The sequence below is a fragment of the Hypanus sabinus genome, chromosome 2 (genome assembly GCF_030144855.1).
Source record: "Hypanus sabinus isolate sHypSab1 chromosome 2, sHypSab1.hap1, whole genome shotgun sequence".
NCBI lineage: Eukaryota > Metazoa > Chordata > Chondrichthyes > Myliobatiformes > Dasyatidae > Hypanus > Hypanus sabinus.
The window spans coordinates 112,246,841-112,268,852 of record NC_082707.1 but is presented as its reverse complement, the minus strand read 5'-3'; the positions used below and the strand labels follow the sequence as shown (position 1 = coordinate 112,268,852).

At 41.0% G+C, this 22,012-nt stretch overlaps 1 protein-coding gene across 11 annotated transcripts in view; it reads right to left on the bottom strand.

Moving 5' to 3' along the window:
- The window catches only part of LOC132382284 (titin homolog), a 354,914-nt gene that overhangs the window by 24,340 nt on the left and 308,562 nt on the right, over positions 1–22,012 (bottom strand). For all 11 annotated transcript variants that reach the window (XR_009508280.1, XM_059952393.1, XM_059952425.1 and 8 more), the window contains one exon: positions 7,538–7,586. Coding sequence is in view for 10 of the 11 variants with exons in the window: in XM_059952393.1 (XP_059808376.1) it covers positions 7,538–7,586 (49 nt within the window). In the remaining variant the exon portion in view is untranslated. The remainder of the gene's footprint in view (positions 1–7,537; positions 7,587–22,012) is intronic.

Sequence of the window (22,012 nt, the reverse complement as noted above, 5' to 3'; positions counted from 1 at the left end):
CTGATCCTACCCAATCTTAAACCATAGCTACAGTTTTTCAGTCTGCCCTACAATTAATGGTGCAATTTGTTGGATGAGATTTGATGATACCTTCTGTTACCTTTAACTTCTCAGGATTAATGACACAACAGACTCTGTTGATGCTGGAAATCTTGAGAATGTCACATAAAATGTTGGAGGAATTTATCAGGTCAAGCAGTATCTATGGAAGGGAATGAACAGTGTATGTTTCAGGTCGAGTTCCTTATTCAGTACTCCTGAAGAAAGGTCTTGGCCCAAAGGTCGACTGTTTATTTTCCTCCACAGACACTGCCTGACTTGCTGAGTTCCTCCAGCTTTCTGTGTGGGATTAATATCCTTAGGTCTTGAACTCCTGGCACTGGCTGCTACAGCTAGCTCTCCCTCTGGGGTTTAGTAGCCTTCTGACCTTCAGCAGATCTCTCCTCCTCTCTATCCACTGCAGGTCAGGCCTCTAATTCACTTTCTACAAACCTATGATTCTTTTAGCAAGCACAAACCAAAATAATGTCTATCCATTACAGGGTAACTCTAACTGGACCACATGTTGAAGCATAAGTTCAGAGAAAAGTTGCCAGCACTGGGTTGAATAATCTGATGCCAGCTACTCTGCTATTCCCAATCTGTCGGCAGACTTCTATATCAACCTCCAATCACTTCAAGCCCGCCTTCCCAATAACCTTCACATTACATGACGCCAGTATCTCCACCTCTCCTTCACAAGATCGAGCCTTTCAATATCCCTCCATAACATAGAAACTTGCAAGAGGAAGCCATCTGTCCCTTTAGGCCAAATAATTGATTGGTGACTTCAAAAAGGTTAAGATGAGGAAACACATAGAGAGATCAGAAGTGCAGAGAGTGAGCAATTTCAAGTTCCTGGGTGTCAACATCTCTGAGTATCTAACCTGGACCCAACATGTTGATGCAGCTACAAAGAAGGCATGACGTTGGCTATATTTCATTAGGAGTTAGAGAAGATTTTGTATGTCACCAAAGACAGATGAAAATTTCTACAGATGTACCGTGGAGACTATTTTAACCATCTGGTATGAGGGTGTCTACTACATAGAACCGAAGTAAGCTGCAGAGAGTTGTAAACTTAGCCAGCTCCATTATAAGCACTAGCCTCCATAGTATCCAGGCCATCTTCAAGGAGCAATGTCTCAAGAAGGTGGTGTCCATCATTAAGGATCCCCATCACCTAGATCATTCCTTGTTCTCAATGATACCATCAGGAAGGAGGTACAGAAGCATGAAGGCACCCACTCAGTGATTTAGGAACAGCTTCTTCCCCTCTCCCATCTGATTCCTAAATGGAGATTGAACCCATGAACACTACCTCCCTACTTTTTTAAATTTCATTTTTTAAATTTAAATACTATTTTTGTGAATTTCATGACATATGCTGGTAATATTAAACTTGATTCTGATTCTGATTTAGGCTTATTCCAGCATCGACCATGATCATGTAGGTCAACCACTTCAGCACCTTGTTTCCACTTTCTCCCCATATACATTAAATTCCTCAGGCATTAGAAGTCATATCTAACTCATTTTTTAGTAATGAATGCCTTGGCTTGTACTGCCCTCTGTGGTAGAGAATTGGCCACATCAGGAGTTCCCAAACTGGGGTCCACAGACCACTTAGTTAATGGTAGCAGTCCAAGGCATAAAGAAAGCTTGGGAACCTCTGGACCAAGTTCAAAGCCCTCTGAGTGAAGGTATTAACGGTATGGCCTATCAGAGCATACTGACTGGGTTACTTCATCACCTGGTGTGGCAGCTCCAATGCACAGGTTTGCAAGAAGTTGCAGTGAGTTGTAGACTCAGCCAGCTTAATGACGGGCACAACCCTCCCAACCATTGATCACATCTTCAAGATTCAGTGCCCTCAAGATCACTAAGGACCCTCAATATCCGGGACATACCATCTTTTCACTACTACTGTTGAGGAGGAGGAACAAGAGCCTGAAGATCCACAATCAGTGATTCAGGAATATCTGTTTCTCTCCACCATCAGATTTCTGATCAGTCCATGAAGACCATCTTGTTATTCCTTTTTTTTTGCACTATTTATTAATTCTTTGTAACCTCTGCTGGACCCTCTCCAATGCCTTAAAAAGACTCGGCATCACATCCTTCCTGTTATATTTTAGTCCTTTCAAAATGAATGCTTATATTGCATTTGCCTACTTTACCACCGACTCAATCTGCAAGTTTACCTTTAGGGAATCCTGCACAAACTACTAAGTCCCTTTACACCTCTGATTTTTGTATTTTCTCCCTGTTTAGAAAATAATCTAGATGTCTTTATTCCTTCTACCAAAGTGCATGACCATATATTTCCTACACTATATTCCATCTGCCACTTCTTTGACTATTATCTTAATCTATCTAAGTCCTTCTGAAGGCTCTTTGCTTTCTCAACATTTCTAGCCCCCCCACCCATCTTCATGTTGTCTGAAAACTTAACCAAAAAAAGCCATCAATTCTGTCATCAAAATCATTGACATATAATGTGAAGTGGTCTCAACACAGACCACTATGAACACCAATAGTAATCAGCAGTCAACCAGAAATAGCTCTCTTTATTTCCACTCTTCATCTTTCTTGTAATATACCGGGCTCTTATCTTGTTAAGCAGCCTCATCAATGGCACCTTGTCAAAGGCCTCCTGAAAATCCAAGCAAACACCATCCACTGATTCTCCTTTGAATATCCTGTCTTAGAATTTCCTCAAAGAATTCCAACAGATTTGTCAGGCAAGGTTTTCCCTTAAGGAAACCATGCTGACTTCAGCCTATTTTATCATGTGCCTCCAAGTATCCCAAAACCCCATCTTTAATAATGGACTCCAACATCTTCTCAACTACTGAATTCAGGCTAACTGGCCTATAATTTCCTTTCTTCTGCCTCTCTTCCTTCTTAAAGAGTGGAGTGACATTTGCAATTTTCCAGTCCTCTGGAACTATCCCAGAGTTTAGTGATTCTTGAAAGATAATTACTACTGTCTTCACAATCTCTTCAGCTACCCTTTCCGAACACTATGGTGTAGTCCATCTGATCCCAGTGACTTATCTACCTTCAGACCTTTCAGCTTCCCAAGCACCTTCTCCTTACTTCTTCCCCACTGACATTCTTGAATTTCTGTCAAATTGCTAGGTATTTTCTATAGTGAAGATAGATGCAAAACACTTATTAAGTTGGTCCTCAATTTCTTTGTCCTCCATTAATACTTCTCCAGTATCATTTTCCAGTGGTCCAATACCCATTTTCGCCTCTCTTTTACTCTTTACATATCTGTAAAAATGTTGGTATCCTCTTATATTATTGGCTATTTTATCTTCATAGTTCATCTTTTCTCTCCTTATGGCTTTTGTAGTTGTCTTGTGTTAGTTTTTAAAGGCTTCCCAATCTTCTAACTTCCCTTTAAGTTTTGCTATACGTATTATATGCCCTCTCATTCCCTTTTATGCTGATTTGACTTCCCTTGGCAGCCACGGTTGTCTTATCCTCCCTTCAGAATACTTTTTTCATCTTTGGGACATCTGAAGTGCCCCAGAAACTCCAGTCAATGCTGTTCTGCCATCATCCCTGCTAATGTCCCTGCAATCAACTTTGGCCAGTTCCCCTCTCGTACCTCTGTTATTCCATTTACTCCACTGTAGTACTGTTACATCTGACTTTATCTTCCCCTTCTCAAACTGCAAGGTGAATTCTATCATATTATGATCACTGCCTCCTCAGGGTTCCTTTACCTTAAGCTCCCTAATAAAATTTGGTTCACTACACAATTCCTAATCCAGAATTCCCTTTCCCTTAGTGGGCTCAACCACAAGCTGCTCTAAAAAGCTATCTTGTTGGCATTCTACAAATTCTGTCTCTTGGAATCAAGCACCAACCAGATTTTCCCAATCTACCTGCATATTGAAATCCCCCATGACTATTGTAACATCTTTTTTGCATATCTTTTCTATCTCCCATTGTAATTTATATCCCACTTCCTGGCTATTGTATGGAAGCCTGTATATAACTTCTTTCAGAGTCTTTTTACCCTTGCAGTCTCTCAACTCTACCCGCCAAGATTCTACATTTTCCAATCCTATGTCACCTCTTTCTGACCACTTGATTTCATCTTTGACCTACAGAATCACACCATCACCTCTGCCTTCCTGTCTGTCCTTTTGATAAAGATATCCTTGGATGTTAAGCTCCTAACTATGATCTTCTTTCTGCTATGACTCAGTGATGCCCACAATGTCATACCTGACAGTCTCTGACTGTGCTACAAGATCATCTACCTTATTCTGTACACTGCATGCATTCAAATATAACACCTTCAAGTCCCGTATTCGTCACCCTTTTCGACTTTACCCCCGCGCTACACTTGAATTCATCCCACTGACTGCTAATTTACCCAGTCATGTGCTTCTCCTTCCTCAAAGTCTCACTACATACTTCATCCAATTGTAAATCAACTGCCCCATCCTCAGCCCTATCACACCTTGTCAAATTAGTTTAAACCCTCCTTAACAGTTTTAGCAAAGTGCTTGCAAAGAGATTGATTCTCCTTGGGTTCAGGTGTAACCCACTCTTCTTGTACAGGTCATACCTTCCCCAGAAGAGATCTCAATGATCCAGAAATCTGAGCCCCTGCTTCCTGTACGAGTTACTCAGCCACTCATTCATCTGTACTAACATCCTAGTCCTGTTCTAATAACCACATTCTACTGGGAGTAATCTAGAGATTACTATCTTGGAGGCTATGCTCTTCAGCCTCTTCCCTAATACAGTGAGCAAGACCTCTTCCCTTTTTCTACCTCTTTCATTGGTGCCAATATGCACTATGATCTCTAGCTGCTCACCCTCCCTCTTCAGAATTTTCTGCAGCTGCTCTAAGACATCCTTGATTCTCTACCTGGAAGACAATTCACCAACCTGGCATCTCTTTCATGGCTAAAGAATCCCCTGTCCACCCCCTTAACTATCAGGTCTCCTACTCCTATCGCTCTACCTGACCTTACGCTTCCCTGTTGAGCCTTAGGGCCAGCCACAGTGCCAGCTGTTGCTGTGCCCCGATAAGTTATCTCCTGCCCCTACCCCCACCCCCTGCAGTATCCAAAGGGATATACTTGTTGCTGAGGGGAATGGCCACTGGGAAACCCTGCACCGACTGCTTACTCCCCTTACTTCTCCTGGTGGTCACCCATCTACTGTCTGAGGTCTGCATTCTGGGTGTGACCACCTCAGTAAATGTCTCATCTATGGGATTTTCATCCTCTGGGATCGTCTTGAATACATCCAGCTCCAGCTCCTAGACCTTGTCAGTCAGGAGCTGAAGTTGGGTGCACTTCCTGCAGATGTAGTCATCAGGGAGATTATTAGGTACCCTGTAACCCCACATCTTCCAGGAGGAACATTAACTATCATCTTGACTACACTTGTTATGCCTTCGGCTCTAACTTCTTAAACTTAAGATCTACAATCAACTAAACGATTCCAAACAACTCAGCACCCTTAGCCTATGTTTGTTCTTTACAAAGCCTGTAGAGCACAAAGTCCCCAGAATTTCATTGTAAAATTTCTCTGTACTCTTTCAATCTTATTGATATCTTTCCTGTAGATGGGTGAACACAACTGCACACAATGCTCCAAATTTGGCCTCACCAATGTTTTATACAATTTCAACATAACATTCTAACCGCTGTACTGAATGCTCTGATTTATGAAGGCCAACATCCAAAAGCTCTCTTTGCAACCCTGTGACACCACCTTTAAGGAATTATGGATCTGTATTCCCATGTATAGATCTTAATTACAGATCTTTATTCTAATGCACTCCTCAGTGATCACTGTTTAAGTCCTATGCTGATTTATCCTCTCAAAGTGCAACCCCTCACACTCGATTGAATTAAATTCCATCTCTTATTTTCCATCTGGCTCTGTCCGCCAGAGAAAGCAGGATCACCCAGTGGCCACACATTTTAATTCCACATCCCATTCCCATTCTGATATGTCTATCCATGGCCTCTTCTACTGTCAAGATGAAGCCACACTCAGGTTGGAGGAACAACCTGTGTGTGTGTTGCTTGAATTTCCAGCATCTGCAGATTTCCTCATGTTTGCTATTTTTCAGCTTATTTTTTCAACTAGTCCAGATCCTGCTGCAAGCCTTTCTCACTGTCAACTGCATCCCAGTCTTGGTGTCATCTGCAAATTTGCTGATCCGTTTTATCACATTATCACCTAAGTCATTAATATAGATGACAAACAACACTACTCGTCACTGAAGTGAAGTTCATAGGCAGAATTAGAATGCAAGGTGAGTTGATGTGAGGAAGATTCACTGGAATTGAGTTGAGTCCAGTTTGAGATGGACACATTAAATATGCTTTGTGCTACCCTTTTCTGAATAAAAGTTGTTAAACTAGTACGACATTAAATTCAGCACTTCTGTTACTCATTCATGTGGCTACCTTCAATCATGCTTTCTTGATGCTGACAACAGGAAATTTCTCAACATAACTTCAAGTGAGTTGTCACTGAAAATGAAAGGAAGCTTCAGTAGGTTTATGCTCTATTTAGTCCTTCTACTTTTGCGGCATCTGTTCCAGAGACCACCAAAAGCCATAGCTGCAATGTGCTCTTAAACGGAATCATTGAATCATGTCAGTTATCAAGCACGTTTAGTGTAACTAGTGAGGAAATCCAGGAGTCTCCACTAAAATGGCTCAGAAGAATGCCACAGAAAATTACACAACTAGCCACAATTCCGCATATAGATAATACCAATACCACGGCCCATGGGAATGTACTGTATGTGAGTGTTGTTTTCTACAGCTACCTAGATCTTCAGCATTTTTGACCCCCATTCTTCTCATTCTTTTAAGCTGATGCTAACAACTTCTTTGGCTCTTCTGGTTTTACAGAGATTTTATAGCAATGAGCCTTTGTGAACAAGCCAATGCCCTGTATGTTTCCCATGTTTTCAGCTCTACTTCAAAATGTATGTCATTTGCTTTGACACATTCAGAGATCATACTATGCTAGTAAAGTGAATGTCTTAGTCTTTTTTTCCCATCTTTCTGTTACAAAATTGAATTTGAGTATGTCTGTGGAAACAAAATTCTGTTTTCAAGCTTTTCAAACTTACACTGAGCAACGATTATTGGGGCGGGAGTTAAGACTGTTGACTTAATAACTACAAACTAAAGGTTAACATACATTTTCCACGTGAAATAAACATTACCGTGCACATTTTGTTACCATTGTAGTAACGACAGATCCCGATTTGCATGTGATAGCTAGTACAGGCAGCATTCCAAAAATCAATACTGCTTGGGAGGAGGGAGTTTTCACTTGACACCATTTTTGTTTTCATTTATAGAATACGTTTTCTTTCTCACTCTGGCTTGTTAAAAATGTTCATATTTTACTAGAAATTAAGTGATGAGCAAACAGGAAATATGTCCAATGTTCTTAGAACAGTTTTAGATTAGCAGAATCTCATACATACTTGTCCTGCAGCATTTCTCTGTATTTCAGTCTTCGCTTTATTATCCATCCTGTTATATACAATAAATGATATTCCCATTAGCTTCTTATACAATAAGCTTTCCAACACACTATTTAAAAATCTAGTTACATTATTGCTACTATTTGTCATTTATAAAATGCAACTTCATGTTTCGGTTTACAAACATGTAACTGATCATTCCACCAAATGTACTTCACACGTTTAAGATTTTCAGTAGAAATTATTGAACAAGAGTGGGAGATGATTCTTTGGCCCCAAGGCCATTTCACAAATTCACATCAGATCCTTTTTCTTGCCCATTTCATGTTCCTTACTTCTCTTAATACCCTAAGGTCATTCAGTACCTGAATCTATAATATTATTTACAGCTCTTTGATTCTTAGATTCCAGTTCAACTACTATTCTCTTACTTGGTGATCTGGTATAAACTAACAAAATTAATCTGTAGGTAACATTGTTTCTGATTGGCCAAGGCTGCTTTGTTTGGTTATGTTATTGTTTCTCCCTTCTTTCTTCCATTATATTTCCAATCAGAGCATTTTATATTTTCTTAATTGCTTGTACTGCTTTAAAATCTGATTTTATGCAGTAAATGGTAGAAAAAACTGTAAAATCATATGGATGTGTGTAAAAATAGATGACCTTACCACCTGAGAAATTATTTTCCACAAACAATGATAAATATATCTGTTTGGCAGACAAAAATAAATGAAAAAGATTAATTTCCCATTTTCCAAGAAGCAATTCTATTTGTTCTGAAATTAGACAAAATGTTTTGTATGCTCACAGATATTTACATTTATTTTTCAAATCCACTGGTACTGGAGAAGGTGGGGCTTAAACTTCAGATAGAAAAAATTCAGATGTATTAAGCCAGCAAACTTAGAAAGCTGACCTATGCTGTCCCTCCGTTCTCACAATTCCATGATCTGCTGTGAGTATGCAGACTTCTGTTTAAACTGTGGTGAATTTGGGGAGTTCAAGTGACACCAATATGATAGAAAAACCAACAGAGTCATCTTCCTAAGGAGTTACAATTCCCAGTATTGGCAGCCACTTGCATCAAAGGAAGACAGGATCTGCCAGATCTAGCACTTCAAAGTTCAAAGTAAATTTATCAAAATACATATACGTAACCATACACTACCCTGAGATTTATCTTCTTGCGGGCATACTCAGAAACACAACAGGATCAATGAAAAATTACACAAAAAGATAGACAAACAACCAATGTGCAAAAGATACAAAACTGTGCAAATACAAAAGAAAAAAACACAATAAATAATAATAAATAACTAAGTAATAAATATTGAAAATACGAGTTGTAGAGTGCTTGGAGTCCATAGAAGATTGTGGAATCAGTTCTGTGTTGGGGTGCATGAAATTATTCATGCTAGTTCATGAGCCTGATAGTTGAGTGCTAATAACTGTTTCTGAACTGGTGCTGTGGGACCTAAGGCTCCTGTATCTCCTTTCTGATGGCAGCAGCAAGAAGAGAGCATGGCCTGGATGGTGGGGGTCCTACATGATGGATGTTGCTTTCCTGTGACACCTTCTCTTGTTTGTGCTCATTGTGGGGGGGGGAACCTTACCTGTGACAGAGCGGGCTATTTATTGGGGGCCTCGGAGGAAGCAAAACTACTTCTCAACCCTCATTGATAATGTATTCCAATTTTCTCTTGAAATCTCCAGCCTTCTCACAGTAGCAAATTAGTTCACAATTATGAATATTATATAACTACCTGCACCTTGAATGGTTCCTGGAATAGCATATTCTTAAGAGTCATAGGAACATTCATACAACCAGTAGACAGACGCAAACCCTGGCACTGGCTCTGCCATTCTATAAGATCATGGCTGATCTTTCCTCTCAGTACTACTTTCCTGTCTTTTATTTCCCTGATGCCCAAAAATGTATTAGTTTCTTTCTTGAATGAACTCAGCAAATGAATGGCCATTGTTCCCTTGCACAGAGAATTCCCTTAACCTGGATGAAGAAGTTTCTTCTTGGCTGTCCGAAATGACCATGCCCTTAATTTGAGATATTATTCATTGGTTCTATACAACCTAGGCAGGGGAATAACTTTGCACTTCACTTATACAGAATTCTTACAGGGCTGAACATTTCAAAGATGTCACTGTTTATTTCTTCTACACTCTAGGGAGTGCAGGCTCACTCTGCTTATTATATTTTCATATGACAGTATGCACATCTCAGAAGTCAATCTAGTCAACACTCTTTGCTCTCCCACTATCACAAATGTATCTTTCTGACAGGGATGCAAACCACTTCACAAAATCATAAATAATAGCTGTAAAAGTTTAATAAGTTCAATAGGTACACTTAATGTTTGAGAAATGTATACAATATACATCCTGAAACTCTTTGTCTTCACAAACATCCACGAAAACAGAGGATTGCCCCAAAGAATGAATGAGTTAAATATTAGAACCCCAAAGATCCCCCCACTCCTCCTCCCACATACAAGTAGTAGCAAGGCAACAACCACCCCCGACCCTTACCAGCAAAAAAGCATCAGCGCCCTCCACTGAGCACTCAAATGTGTATCAATGCATCATTAAAGACCCAGACTTGCAGTATCCCAAAAAAGACTACTCATTCACCCAGTAATTCGACATACTACAGGCTCTCTCTCCCCCTACTAAGGGAAAAAGAGATGTCCCCGTTACACAGCGAAAGGGGAGACATAACAAACAACTCGCTGATATACGATGTTAAAAGTCTGTTGTGTTGCGTTTTCTGAGCTCTGTGCCCAGAAAATCTGTCCCAGAAAGGCACAACCCTCTGGACACACAACTCAATTTGAAAGGCTCAAAATGAATATCAGTATATATGACTAATACTCAGGCATTAAGTAACTGATATGAGAAGAGAATTGCATCATACCTCTTTTTGGAACTCATGACACTTAAATGTGAATTACAAGCGAATTTAAGACACAAATGGTTCCTTATTAATACATACATGAAATGAACTCAGCAGGTGCTAGTTAATTAATTATGGAGCAATCAGGAGACAGACTGGGTGTATTAAATTAATTTATACAGCGGGGGAGATAATTTAAGTTAACTATATGCATCAGCAGTGTGGGAAAGATATCTCATAAAATAATTTGAGGTGCAGTTTGAACTAGGGGCTGAGGAACACATCTGGGAATATTTCTAAATTAATTTTTAGTTCAGCTGAGAGTGAGGCCAAGTAATTTCTGAATTAATTTGGAATACAGCTCAAAGAAAGGCAGGGGACAATTTAGAATGATTTCTTGTTCAGCCAGTATTGAGGTCTGAAGAGTACAGACTTGAAATGTGCACATAAAATAACCTTCAAGCTTGTACATCATTAAAAGTATGACAGTGAACAAGCAATAACCGACAGTTGAAGAATTAATACATAGTTTACAAATAAATAAATATATTTGTTTAAAGCAAAAAAATCTGACAGAATATATGGTTCAGCCATAGTTATCAATTTAAAGAAAACATTAGATCAAATGAAAAGATACAAAAGAGGTTTAAAAAAATGCTAGTAAGTCTAAGGATTGGGAACATTTCAATATGCAGCAAAGGAGAATCAAGATGTTAATGAGGAAAGGCAGGCTAACAAGAAACAAGCAAAAATAAACAACTGCATATGTAAAAAAGAAAAAGATTAACTTACATTCATATGTATACCTTGCAGACTGAGCGGAGAAATTATCTTGAGGTATAAGGACATGGCAGAAATTTTAAATAAATATTGCACGTCTATTCTCCTGAAAGACCGAGAAAACCTATCTATCAGAAATATTGGAGGAGTCCAGGCATCAAGTTAATGTGAAACCCAAATAAATTAGCATTTCTACAACAAATGGTATTAGTGAGATTAATGAGGCTGAAAGTTGATAAATCTTCAAGATCCAATGATTTGCATATAAGGTTTCTGACAGAGTGAGCTATGGGAATGCACTGGTGAGAATACGTGACCTTCTAAAACAGTTCCCACGGACTGGAAGGTAGCAAATATAACCCCATATTTTTTTTTAAAAAAAGGATAGAGAGAGTAAATATAAAAAGCAAAGACCAACAAGTGAGACATCAGTAGCATGAAAAATGCTAGAATTTATTTTTAAGAAGGTTAGAGGACACCTGGAAATTAATAATAGGTCTGGACAGAACCTACATAGATTTACAAATCTGTAAGATTTTCTGTTTGAGATTGTGAAGAGCAAAACAGATTGGGAAGAAGTTGAGGTTATAATATATTTGGACTCCTATAAAAATCTATAAAACTAACTAACCCCATGATCTATCTTCTAAAATTTTAATGCTAAGATCATGGATTCAGAGTTATGCAGCACAGACACAGGCCTGGTCTACAAAGAATGATATCAGTGAATGCACATTGACCAAATAAATACAAAGCACTGCAGACATTGGAAATCTGAACTAAAATCAACTGCAATTTTAAAAATGCTGGAGATATGTTTGTGGGAAAAGAGTGAACACTTCCAGTTGATAATATTTCACAGAACTGAGAAAAGACAGAAATGCAGAAGAAGTAAAGTAGAAAACATAACGAAATGTTTCTGATAGAAGACCATAAGATATAGGAGCAGAATTAGACCATTCAGTCCATTGAGTCTGCTCTGCCATTCTATCATGGCTGATCCCAGATCCCACTCAACCCCACATACCTGCCTTCTCCGCATAACCTTGGATGCCCTGACCAATCTCAGGAAACTATCAATTTTTGCTTTAAATATACCCACAGTCTTGGCCTCCACCACAGTTTGCAGCAGTGCAATCCACAGATTTATTATGGCTAAAAAAGTTCTTCCTTACCTCTATTCTAAAGGGTTACCCCTCAATTTTGAGGTTGTGTCCTCTACCTCCGGACATCCCCACCATAGGAAACACCCTCTCCATATCCACCCTAGCTAGTCCTTTCAACATTTGCTAGGTTTCAATAAGATTCCCACCTCCTCCCACCCACATTATTCTAAATTTCAGTGAGTGCAGGTCTAAAGCTGCTGTACACTCCTCATATGTTAACCCCTTCATTCCCAGAACCTCCTCTGGATTCTCTTTTGAGATATGGGGCCCAAAACTGTTGACAATACTCCAAGTGCAGCCTGACCAGTGTCTTCTAAAGCCTCAGCATTAACTCCTTGTTTTTTATATTCTATACCCCTTAAAACAAATGCCAACAATGCATTTGCTTTCTTCACTACATACTCATCCTGTAAATTAACCTTCTGTGAGTCTTGCATGGGGACTCCTAAATCCCTTTGCACTTCTGATGTTTTAATTTTCTCCCTATTTAAATAATAGTCGGCATTTTTGTTCATATTTATCAAAATGCATTGTCATATATTTCCTAATACTCTATTCCATCTGCCACTTTTTTGCCTACTTTTCCAACTTGTCAAAGTCCTTCTGCAATTGTATTGCTTCTTCAGCACTACCTACCCCTCCACCTATCTTTGTATTATCTGCAAACTTTTCCACAAAGCCATCAATTCCATAATCTAAATTACTGACAAACAATATGAAAAGCAGTGGTCCCAATACTGACCTCTGAGGAACAACACTAGTCAATGGCAGCCAACTAGAAAAGGCCCCCTTTATTCCCACTTGCTGCCTCCTGCCTGTCAGCCATTTCTCTATCCATGCCAGTATCTTTCCTGGAATGCCATGGGATTTTATCTTGTTAAAGAGCCTCATGTGTGACACCTTATCAAATGCCTTCTGAAAATCCAAGTAAATAGAAACAAATAAAAAAAAAACCTACAGCACAATACAGGCCCTTCAGTCTACAATGCTGCGTCAAACGTGTAATTATTTTAGAAATTATCTAGGGTTACCCAAAGCCCTCTATTTTCTAAGCTTGACGTACCTATCCAGGAGTCTCTTAAAAGACCCTATCATATCCGCCTCCACCACCGTCACTGGCAACCCATTCCACACACTCACCTCTCTTTGTGTAAAAACATTATCCCTGACATCCCCTCTGTACCTACTTCCAAGAACCTTAAAACTGTGCCCCCTCATGTTAGCCATTTCAGCCCTGGGAAAAAGTCTCTGACTATCCACAAGATCAATGCCTTTCATCATCTTATACACCTCTATCAGGTGACCTTTCATCCTCTGCTGCTCCAATGATGTCCACTGCCTCTCCTTTGTCCATCCTGCTGGTTACTTCCTCAAAGAACTCCTACTGATTTTTCAGGCAAGATTTTCCTTTACAGAAACCATGATGACTTTGACTTTATCAATAGTCTCCAAGTACCCTGAAACCTAATCGTTAATATTGGACTCCAACACTTTCCCAACTACTGAGGTTAGGCTAACTGGTTAAAATTTCCTTTATTTTGTCTTCCTCCATTCGTAAAGAGTGGAGTGACATTTGCAATTTTCCAGCCTTCCAAAACCATGCCAGAATCAAGTGATTCTTGAAAGATCATAACCAATGCATCTACTATCTCTCAGCAACCGCTTTCAGAAATCTGGGATGTAGTGCATCTGGTCTAGGTGACTTATCCACCTTAAGACCTTAGTTTGCCTAGCACTTTTTCCTTTGTAATAGCAATGGCACTCACTCCTGCACCCTGACACTCACAGACCTCTGGCATACTGCTAGTGCCCTCCACAGTGAAGAATGATGCAAAGTACTCCTGCATTTTGAGAACAACTTCTTCTGTGGGACATCCTGCGCCTGTGAACTATTCCCAAAAACTTCAGCCATCCCTACTGTATCGTCTTCCCCACCAATATCCTTCTCTAATCCACCTAGGCAAGCCCCTCTCTTGTGCCTCTGTAATTCACCTTATTCTATTGCGATACTGATACATTTGACTTAAACTTCTCCCTCTCAATTTGCAGTATGAATTCAATCATATTATAATCGCTGCTAAGGGTTCCTTTACGTTAAGCTCTCTAATAAGATCTGGGTTATTACACAACACCCAATCTAAGATGGCCTTTCCCCGAGTAGGCTCAAGCACAAGCTGCTCTAAAAAGCCATCTCAGAGGCATTCAACAAATTCCCTCTCTTGTGATCCGACACCAACCTGATTTCCCGATCCCCTTGCATATTGAAGTCCCCCATTACAATTATGACATTACCTTATTACATGCCCTTTCCAGCTCCCTTTGGACTCTCAAACCCACATCTTGGTTACTATTTGGAGGCATATATATGATTCCCATAATGTTTTTTTCACCTTTGCAGTTTCTTAGCTCCACCCACTAAGATTTGATGTTCTCTGACCCTATGTCACACCTTTCTAAAGATGTAATTCCATCTCTTACCAACAGAGCCACACCACCGCCTATGCCCTCCTGCCTGTCATTTCGATACAAAGTATATCCTTTGATGTTAAGCTCCCAACTATGGCCTTCTTTCAGCCACAACTCAATTATTCCCACAACATCATACTGACCAATCTCTTTTTAAAAATTTAATTATATTTTTTGCTCATAACAAAACTTTCAGTTTCCAGATACATTTACATTTCTTCCCCTCACAGATATCAGAACACATCCATCAAAATATAGACATCACCACAACATCCTACACAAAATCCCTTATTAGTATAGTAGACAGGTTTACATCTACATACTGCAAAAAAAGTTGCCATGTTTTATGAAAACTATTTGCTTTTGAGTGTACATGTCAAAAAAGTCCAAAGGAATGTAATCCACGATTAAATCACACCAATCAAAAAGTCCAGGGGCCTTATCGGATATTCAACAAAGTAAAATGTTCTTCCTTGCACAAAAAGTCAGAACGTTAATAAGTTTTTCTGATGTGCATTAATAATACGACTGCTGGGGAAGCCTAAGAGAAAAGACACTGGGTCCAGTTCAAGCTCCATCTTCAGAATCTTTTCCATTTCGCCCAAAATATCACTTCAGTATGCCTGAAGTTTGGGACAAGTCCAAAAACAGTGGGTGGAAGTTCCAGTATTTACTTCACATTTAGAACACATTGGAGAAACCCCCGTCTTAAATTTCGAGAGACGATCTGGAGTCAGATGGGCTCTATGAAGAGATTTGAGTTGCAATGCTTTAGTTGTAATACAAACTGAAATCTTTGCATTAGCACAGATGTAATTTCTACTCCCAGCTCTTCCTCCCAGACCCTTCCCAGCTGCTCAGCCTCTCCATAAGAACATTCCCTCAGGATGCTGTAAGAAGTACTAAAGGAGATTTCACCCTTAGAACAAAACACCCTCTTTTCTACGTCAGAACTATAGAAGTCAGTTAACAATGATGTTTTTTTCTGTATATAATCTCTTATCCGAAAGAAACGAAAAAGATCCTTGTTGGGTATGGTAAAGTTCTGTATTATTTGACTAAAAGACATCATCGTTCCTTCATCAAACAAATCTCCTAGATGGAAAATACCCTTAGAAATCCAAAGTTTAAATCCAGAACCCATTAAGCCAGGCTGAAAATCTGGACTACTGGTTATTGGAGTGAAGAGTGATATTTTCGCTGAGTTGCCCTCAATTTGTCGCACCGCCCTCCAAGCCCTGACTGTATTAATTGTTATTGTATTGCTACAATACTTCTTAACTAATTTCATCTTATTGAGGAAAAGCAAATTAATAAGAAGGCATTTTGCTTGTGAAGCTTCAATGTCTAGCCAAATTGAGAAGGGGTCCCTGCAAACCCAGTCAACTACATAAGATAAAAAGGAACTTAATTGATATTTTTTGATGTCTGGAAAATCCAGACCCCTTAGACTACCAGGAAGCTGTAACTTATATATTTTAATACAGGGTCTTTTTTGTTCCAGGTGAAAGAAATGAACCAGCCATTTATTTTTGTAAGTATTTGTTGGGTAAAAATGACTGGAATCATTCATATTGGGTAGAGCAGACGAGGAAGAATGTTCATTTTGAGCAAGGATATTCAGCCAAGCCAAAACCTGTCTGTGACCATTTAAAGGGGGAAACATCCTGAGTGTCAGGTACCTGCTGCAGATTCCCCAGAAGCATAGCCTCTGATTTAGTAAAGTTGATTTTATAACCTGAAAAGGCGCTAAATGAATTAATGCATTGTATAAGGTGGTGACCGACCAATCTTTAAACGTGCCATGAGTTCGTCCACCTTATTTCAAATACTATGTGCATTTAAATATATTACCTACAGTCCTGCATTCTTCACCCTTTTGAATTTTGCTTCTGTGGTACAATTTAACTCTTTGCACTGTCTGTATTTGTACCCAGTCATTGGCTTGTCCTTCCATACATTCATGTTACATCCATCATTTACTTGTAAACCTGCTGACTCATCTTCAGGTCTATCATAGTACCTATTCCCCTGCCATATTAGCTTAAACCACTCCCAAGAACTCTATCAAACCTACCAGCAAAGATATTGCTGCTTCTTGGAGTCAAGTGCAACCTGTCCCTTTTGTGCAGGTCACACCTGCTCCAGAAGAGGTCCCTGCCCCCTGCTCCCATTTTTCAGCCACGCATTTATCTGTCACCTTATTCTATTCCTATCCTCACTGTCGTGTGGCACAGGCAACAATCCCAAGATTATTACCCTTGAGGTCCTGCTTCTCAACTTCCTTCCAAACTCCCTGTATTCTGTTTTCAGAACTTCATCCCTTTTTCTACCTATATCATTGGTACCAATATGTACCCACGACTTCTGCTGCTCACTTTCTTTTATCAGGATGTTGTGGATGCATTCAGAAAAATCGTAGACCCTGGCACCTGGGAAACAAACTACTATCCATGTTTCTTTCTCATGTCCACAGAATCACCTATCTGTCCCCCTAACTATAGTGTCCCTTATTACTACTGTCATCCTTATCATTTCCCTACTCTTCTGAGCCACAGGGCCAGACTTAGTGCCAGAGGCATAGCCACTGTTGCTTCCCCCAGGTAGGCTCTCCCCCCCCCCACCCCCATCCCCACAACAGTATTCAAAATGGATTACTTATTGTTGAGGGGGACGGCCACAGGGGAACTTTCCACTATCTGCTGTTTCCCCCTCCCTCTCTTGACAATCACCCATTTATCTGTCTCCTGTAGCCTTGAGGTGACTACCTCCCTGTATCTGGTCTATCACCCCCTCACTTCCCCCAACAAGCTGAAGTTCATTGAGCTGCAGCTCCAGTTCCCCGACATGGGTTTCTAAGGAGCTGCTTTTTGATCTACCTGGTGCAGATGTGGCCTTTGGGGAGGCTGGAAATCTCACATCTGACACCCAGAACAGAACACTGGCTCTGCAGATATCCCTCTATTCTTTCAAGAATTAAATAAGAAAAAGAAGTAAGAAATAAACTTACCTACTTACCTCTCCTCTGCTTGGTCTTGCCAAAGCCTTACCACTCTGACTCAGACCACTCCGACATTGGCCATCTGCTAGATGATACCTCCCTACTTTGGGGACTGGATTTTCAAGCTCCGCTCCAGATCTGCGTGGGAATGCTTACTGTCTGCACCGCTGTCCAATGAAAGACTCCTGCAGAAAACTGGCTGCTTTTTCAATCTCCACTCTGGACCTGCTCAGGAACGCATCTACTGTGTCTGCACCACTGTCCATATGGTGGGGATAGTCGTCATTAAATGGGAGTTCAGATTCATTGGTACAGTGAAATGTGTCATTTGTGTTAACAACCATCAGAACCTAAGGATGTGCTGGGCAGCCAGCAAGTGTGGCCGCACTTTTCAGCACCAACATAGCATACCCACCATGTTCACAGAACAACACAAACAACAATAACAAAAGATCAACAGCAAAACAAGTCCCGTTTCTCTCACCCATGTGCATACAAAGACAGTCCTCTAACCTCAGGACAGGCTGTCACCAGCCTCCAATAGACTCGTGGATTTGCAGACATTGGGTCTTTGACTTCCTCAGTGGATTCACAGACTCACAGACCCAGACCTCTGGTCGGTTAGCCACCAGGAAGATGAATAAAAGCAGATATACCAAGAATGAGAAACAAAATCCCCGAATGTTCCAAACATAAGATACCAAGTTCAATTGACTAACTACCTGAAATTGTTAAATTTCAGAGGCTGCAACAAACTGCAAGAGGAAAAAGTGCTGTTCCTTAAGCTTACATTGAGCTTTGTTGGAGCTCAAAGAGGCTAAAGGCAGAATTTTGAGTATGAGTAGGATAGAGTAGGATGGGTAACTGAAGCTCAGGGATATTCTTGCAGACTACAGAGAAATGGTTGAGTGGTTGACAAAATCTCACAAAGAATTGTAAGGAATACAGGTAGATTACTACTTCACCTGGAACAAGTGTTTGTAGTTGGATTGGAACATCTCCTGTGGTCATATAAGAATATGTCATGAGAAGAATGGATATCAATGGAGACAGAAGTCTAATTATATCTCCAGCATATTCACTCATCATCCGTACAAATAATACTTCTATTAAAAGGCATTGTGAGTGTATTTCATATAGATCGAGCAATCTACACTTAGAGGCCACTTTATTAGGTACCTCCTGCACATAATAAAGTGGCCACTGAGTGTATGTTCATGGCCTGCTGCTGCTGTTGCCCAAGGTTTGATGTGTTGAGTATTCAGAGATTTTCTTCTGCACAACACAGTTGCAACATGTGGTAATTTGAGTTATTGTTACCTTCCTTTCATTTTGAACCAGTCAGCCCATTCTCCTCTGACCTCCCTTATTAATAAGGTGTTTTTGCCCACAGGACTACCACTCACTGGATTTTTATTTTGTTTTTTGCACCATTCTCTGTACCTAAACCATCTCATCTGGCACCAACAACCATTCCATGGGCAAAGTCACTTAAGTCATACTTACCCATTCTGATGCTAGGTCCGAACAACAAGTGAACCTCTTGACCATATCTGCATGCTTTTATGTACTGATTTGCTGCCAGATTGGCTGATTAGATATTTGTATTAACGAATAGGTATAATAAAGTGGCTACTGAGTGATTCACTCTGTTTTCAGTTTTTTTAAATGTTTTTTCTCAGTTTTGCCAGAAAGTGCTTAAAATTTTTAGCCCCATGATGCAAGTCAAACTCGACTAAAATAAGAAGATGGCACCATTAAGCGGTAACCACGAGGAAATCTGCAGATGCTGGAAATTCAAACAACAACACACACAAAATGCTGGTGGAACACAGCAGGCCAGGCAGCATCTATAAGAAGCACTGTCGACGTTTTGGGCCAAGACCCTTCGTCAGGACTAACTGAAAGGAAAGATAGTAAGAGATTTGAAAGTAGTGGGGGGAGGGGGAAATGCGAAATGATAGGAGAGGACCGGAGGGGGTGGGATGAAGCTAAGAGCTGGAAAGGTGATTGGCAAAAGTGATACAGAGCTGGAGAAGGGAGAGGATCATGGGATGGGAGGCTTCGGGAGAAAGAAAGGTGGGGGGGAACACCAGAGGGAGATGGAGAACAGGCAAATAACTAAATATGTCAGGGATGGGGTAAGAAGGGGAGGAAGGGCATTAACGGAAGTTAGAGAAGTCAATGTTCATGCCATCAGGTTGGAGGCTACCCAGCCGGTATATAAGGTGTTGTTCCTCCAACCTGAGTTTGGATTCATTTTGACAGTAGAGGAGGCCATGGATAGACATATCAGAATGGGAATGGGACGTGGAATTAAAATGTGTGGCCACTGGGAGATCCTGCTTTCTCTGGCAGACAGAGCGTAGGTGTTCAGCGAAATGGTCTCCCAGTCTGCATCGGGTCTCACCAATATATAAAAGGCCACACCCGGAGCACCGGACGCAGTATACCACACCAGCCGACTCACAGGTGAAGTGTCGCCTCACCTGGAAGGACTGTGTGGGGCCCTGAATGGTGGTGAGGGAGGAAGTGTAAGGGCAGGTGTAGCACTTGTTCCACTTGCAAGGATAAGTGCCAGGAGGGAGATCGGTGGGAAGGGATGGGGGGGACAAGTGGACAAGGGAGGCACGTAGGGAGTGATCCCTGCGGAAAGCAGAAAGGGAGGGGGAGGGAAAGATGTGCTTGGTAGTGGGATCCCGTTGGAGGTGGCAGAAGTTACGGAGAATTATACGTTGGACTATAGGAGACAATGGCCTGGTGATCCTTAGTGGGGTCATGATCAAGGGGTAAATAACAGATCCAACGTATAATTCTCTGTAACTTCCACCACCACCAACGGGATCCCACTACCAAGCACATCCTTCCCTCCCCTCTCTTTCTGCTTTCCGCAGGGATCACTCCCTACGTGCCTCCCTTGTCCACTTGTCCCCCCCATCCCTTCCCACCGATCTCCCTCCTGGCACTTATCCTTGTAAGTGGAACAAGAGCTACACCTGCCCTTACACTTCCTCCCTCACCATCGTTCAGGGCCCCACACAGTCCTTCCAGGTGAAGCGACACTTCATCTGTGAGTTGGCTGGTGTGGTATACTGTGTCCGGTGCTCCCGGTGTGGGCTTTTATATATTGGTGAGACCCGATGCAGACTGGAAGACCGTTTCGCTGAACACCTACGCTCTGTCTGCCAGAGAAAGCAGGATTTCCCAGTGGCCATACATTTTAATTCCACTTCCCATTCCTATTCTGATATGTCTATCCACGGCCTCCTCTACTGTCAAAATGAATCCATACTCAGGTTGGAGGAACAACACCTTATATACCGGCTGGGTAGCCTCCAACCTGATGGCATGAACATTGACTTCTCTAACTACTGTTAATGCCCCTCCTCCCCTTCTTACCCCATCCCTGACATATTTAGTTGTTTGCCTGTTCTCCATCTCCCTCTGGTGTTCCCCCCCCCACCACCTTTCTTTCTCCCGAAGCCTCCCGTCCCATTATCCTTTCCCTTCTCCAGCTCTGTATCACTTTCCCCAATCACCTTTCCAGCTCTCAGCTTCATCCTACCCCCTCCGGTCTTCTCCTATCATTTTGCATTTCCCCCTCCCCCCACTACTTTCAAATCTCTTACTATCTTTCCTTTCGGTTAGTCCTGACAAAGGGTCTCCACCCGAAACGTCAACAGTGCTTCTTCTTATAGATGTTGCCTGGCCTGCTGTGTTCCACCAGCATTTTGTGTGTGTTACCATTAAGCGGTGACTGTGTGCAGTTCCGATGCGAATCATTAAATAATCCCTTTTAGGAATACTACACCTGAAACCCACAGCCACAGCCATGGGTACTTCAGTAAGCAGCATCGTTTAAAAATGTTTAAAAAATATATCGATAAGCAAAAATGACTAACTTCGGACAGCAGACTCTGGTTGCGAGGGCAGCTCCCCTTTAAGAAAGTGGATGCAGGGATGTATCACTGGTGTTCAAGTTCAATTGAAATAGAGGCTTCAGACTTCTACTCCCAACTATCCAACAGGTGAATGTACAGTCTCTGGAAAATAAAACTGAAGACATCAGAGCAAGATTGCTGTACCAGAGGGACAACAGGATCTGCTGTACTTTGCTTCATGGAAACATGGCTCACACTGGCCATTTCAGACAC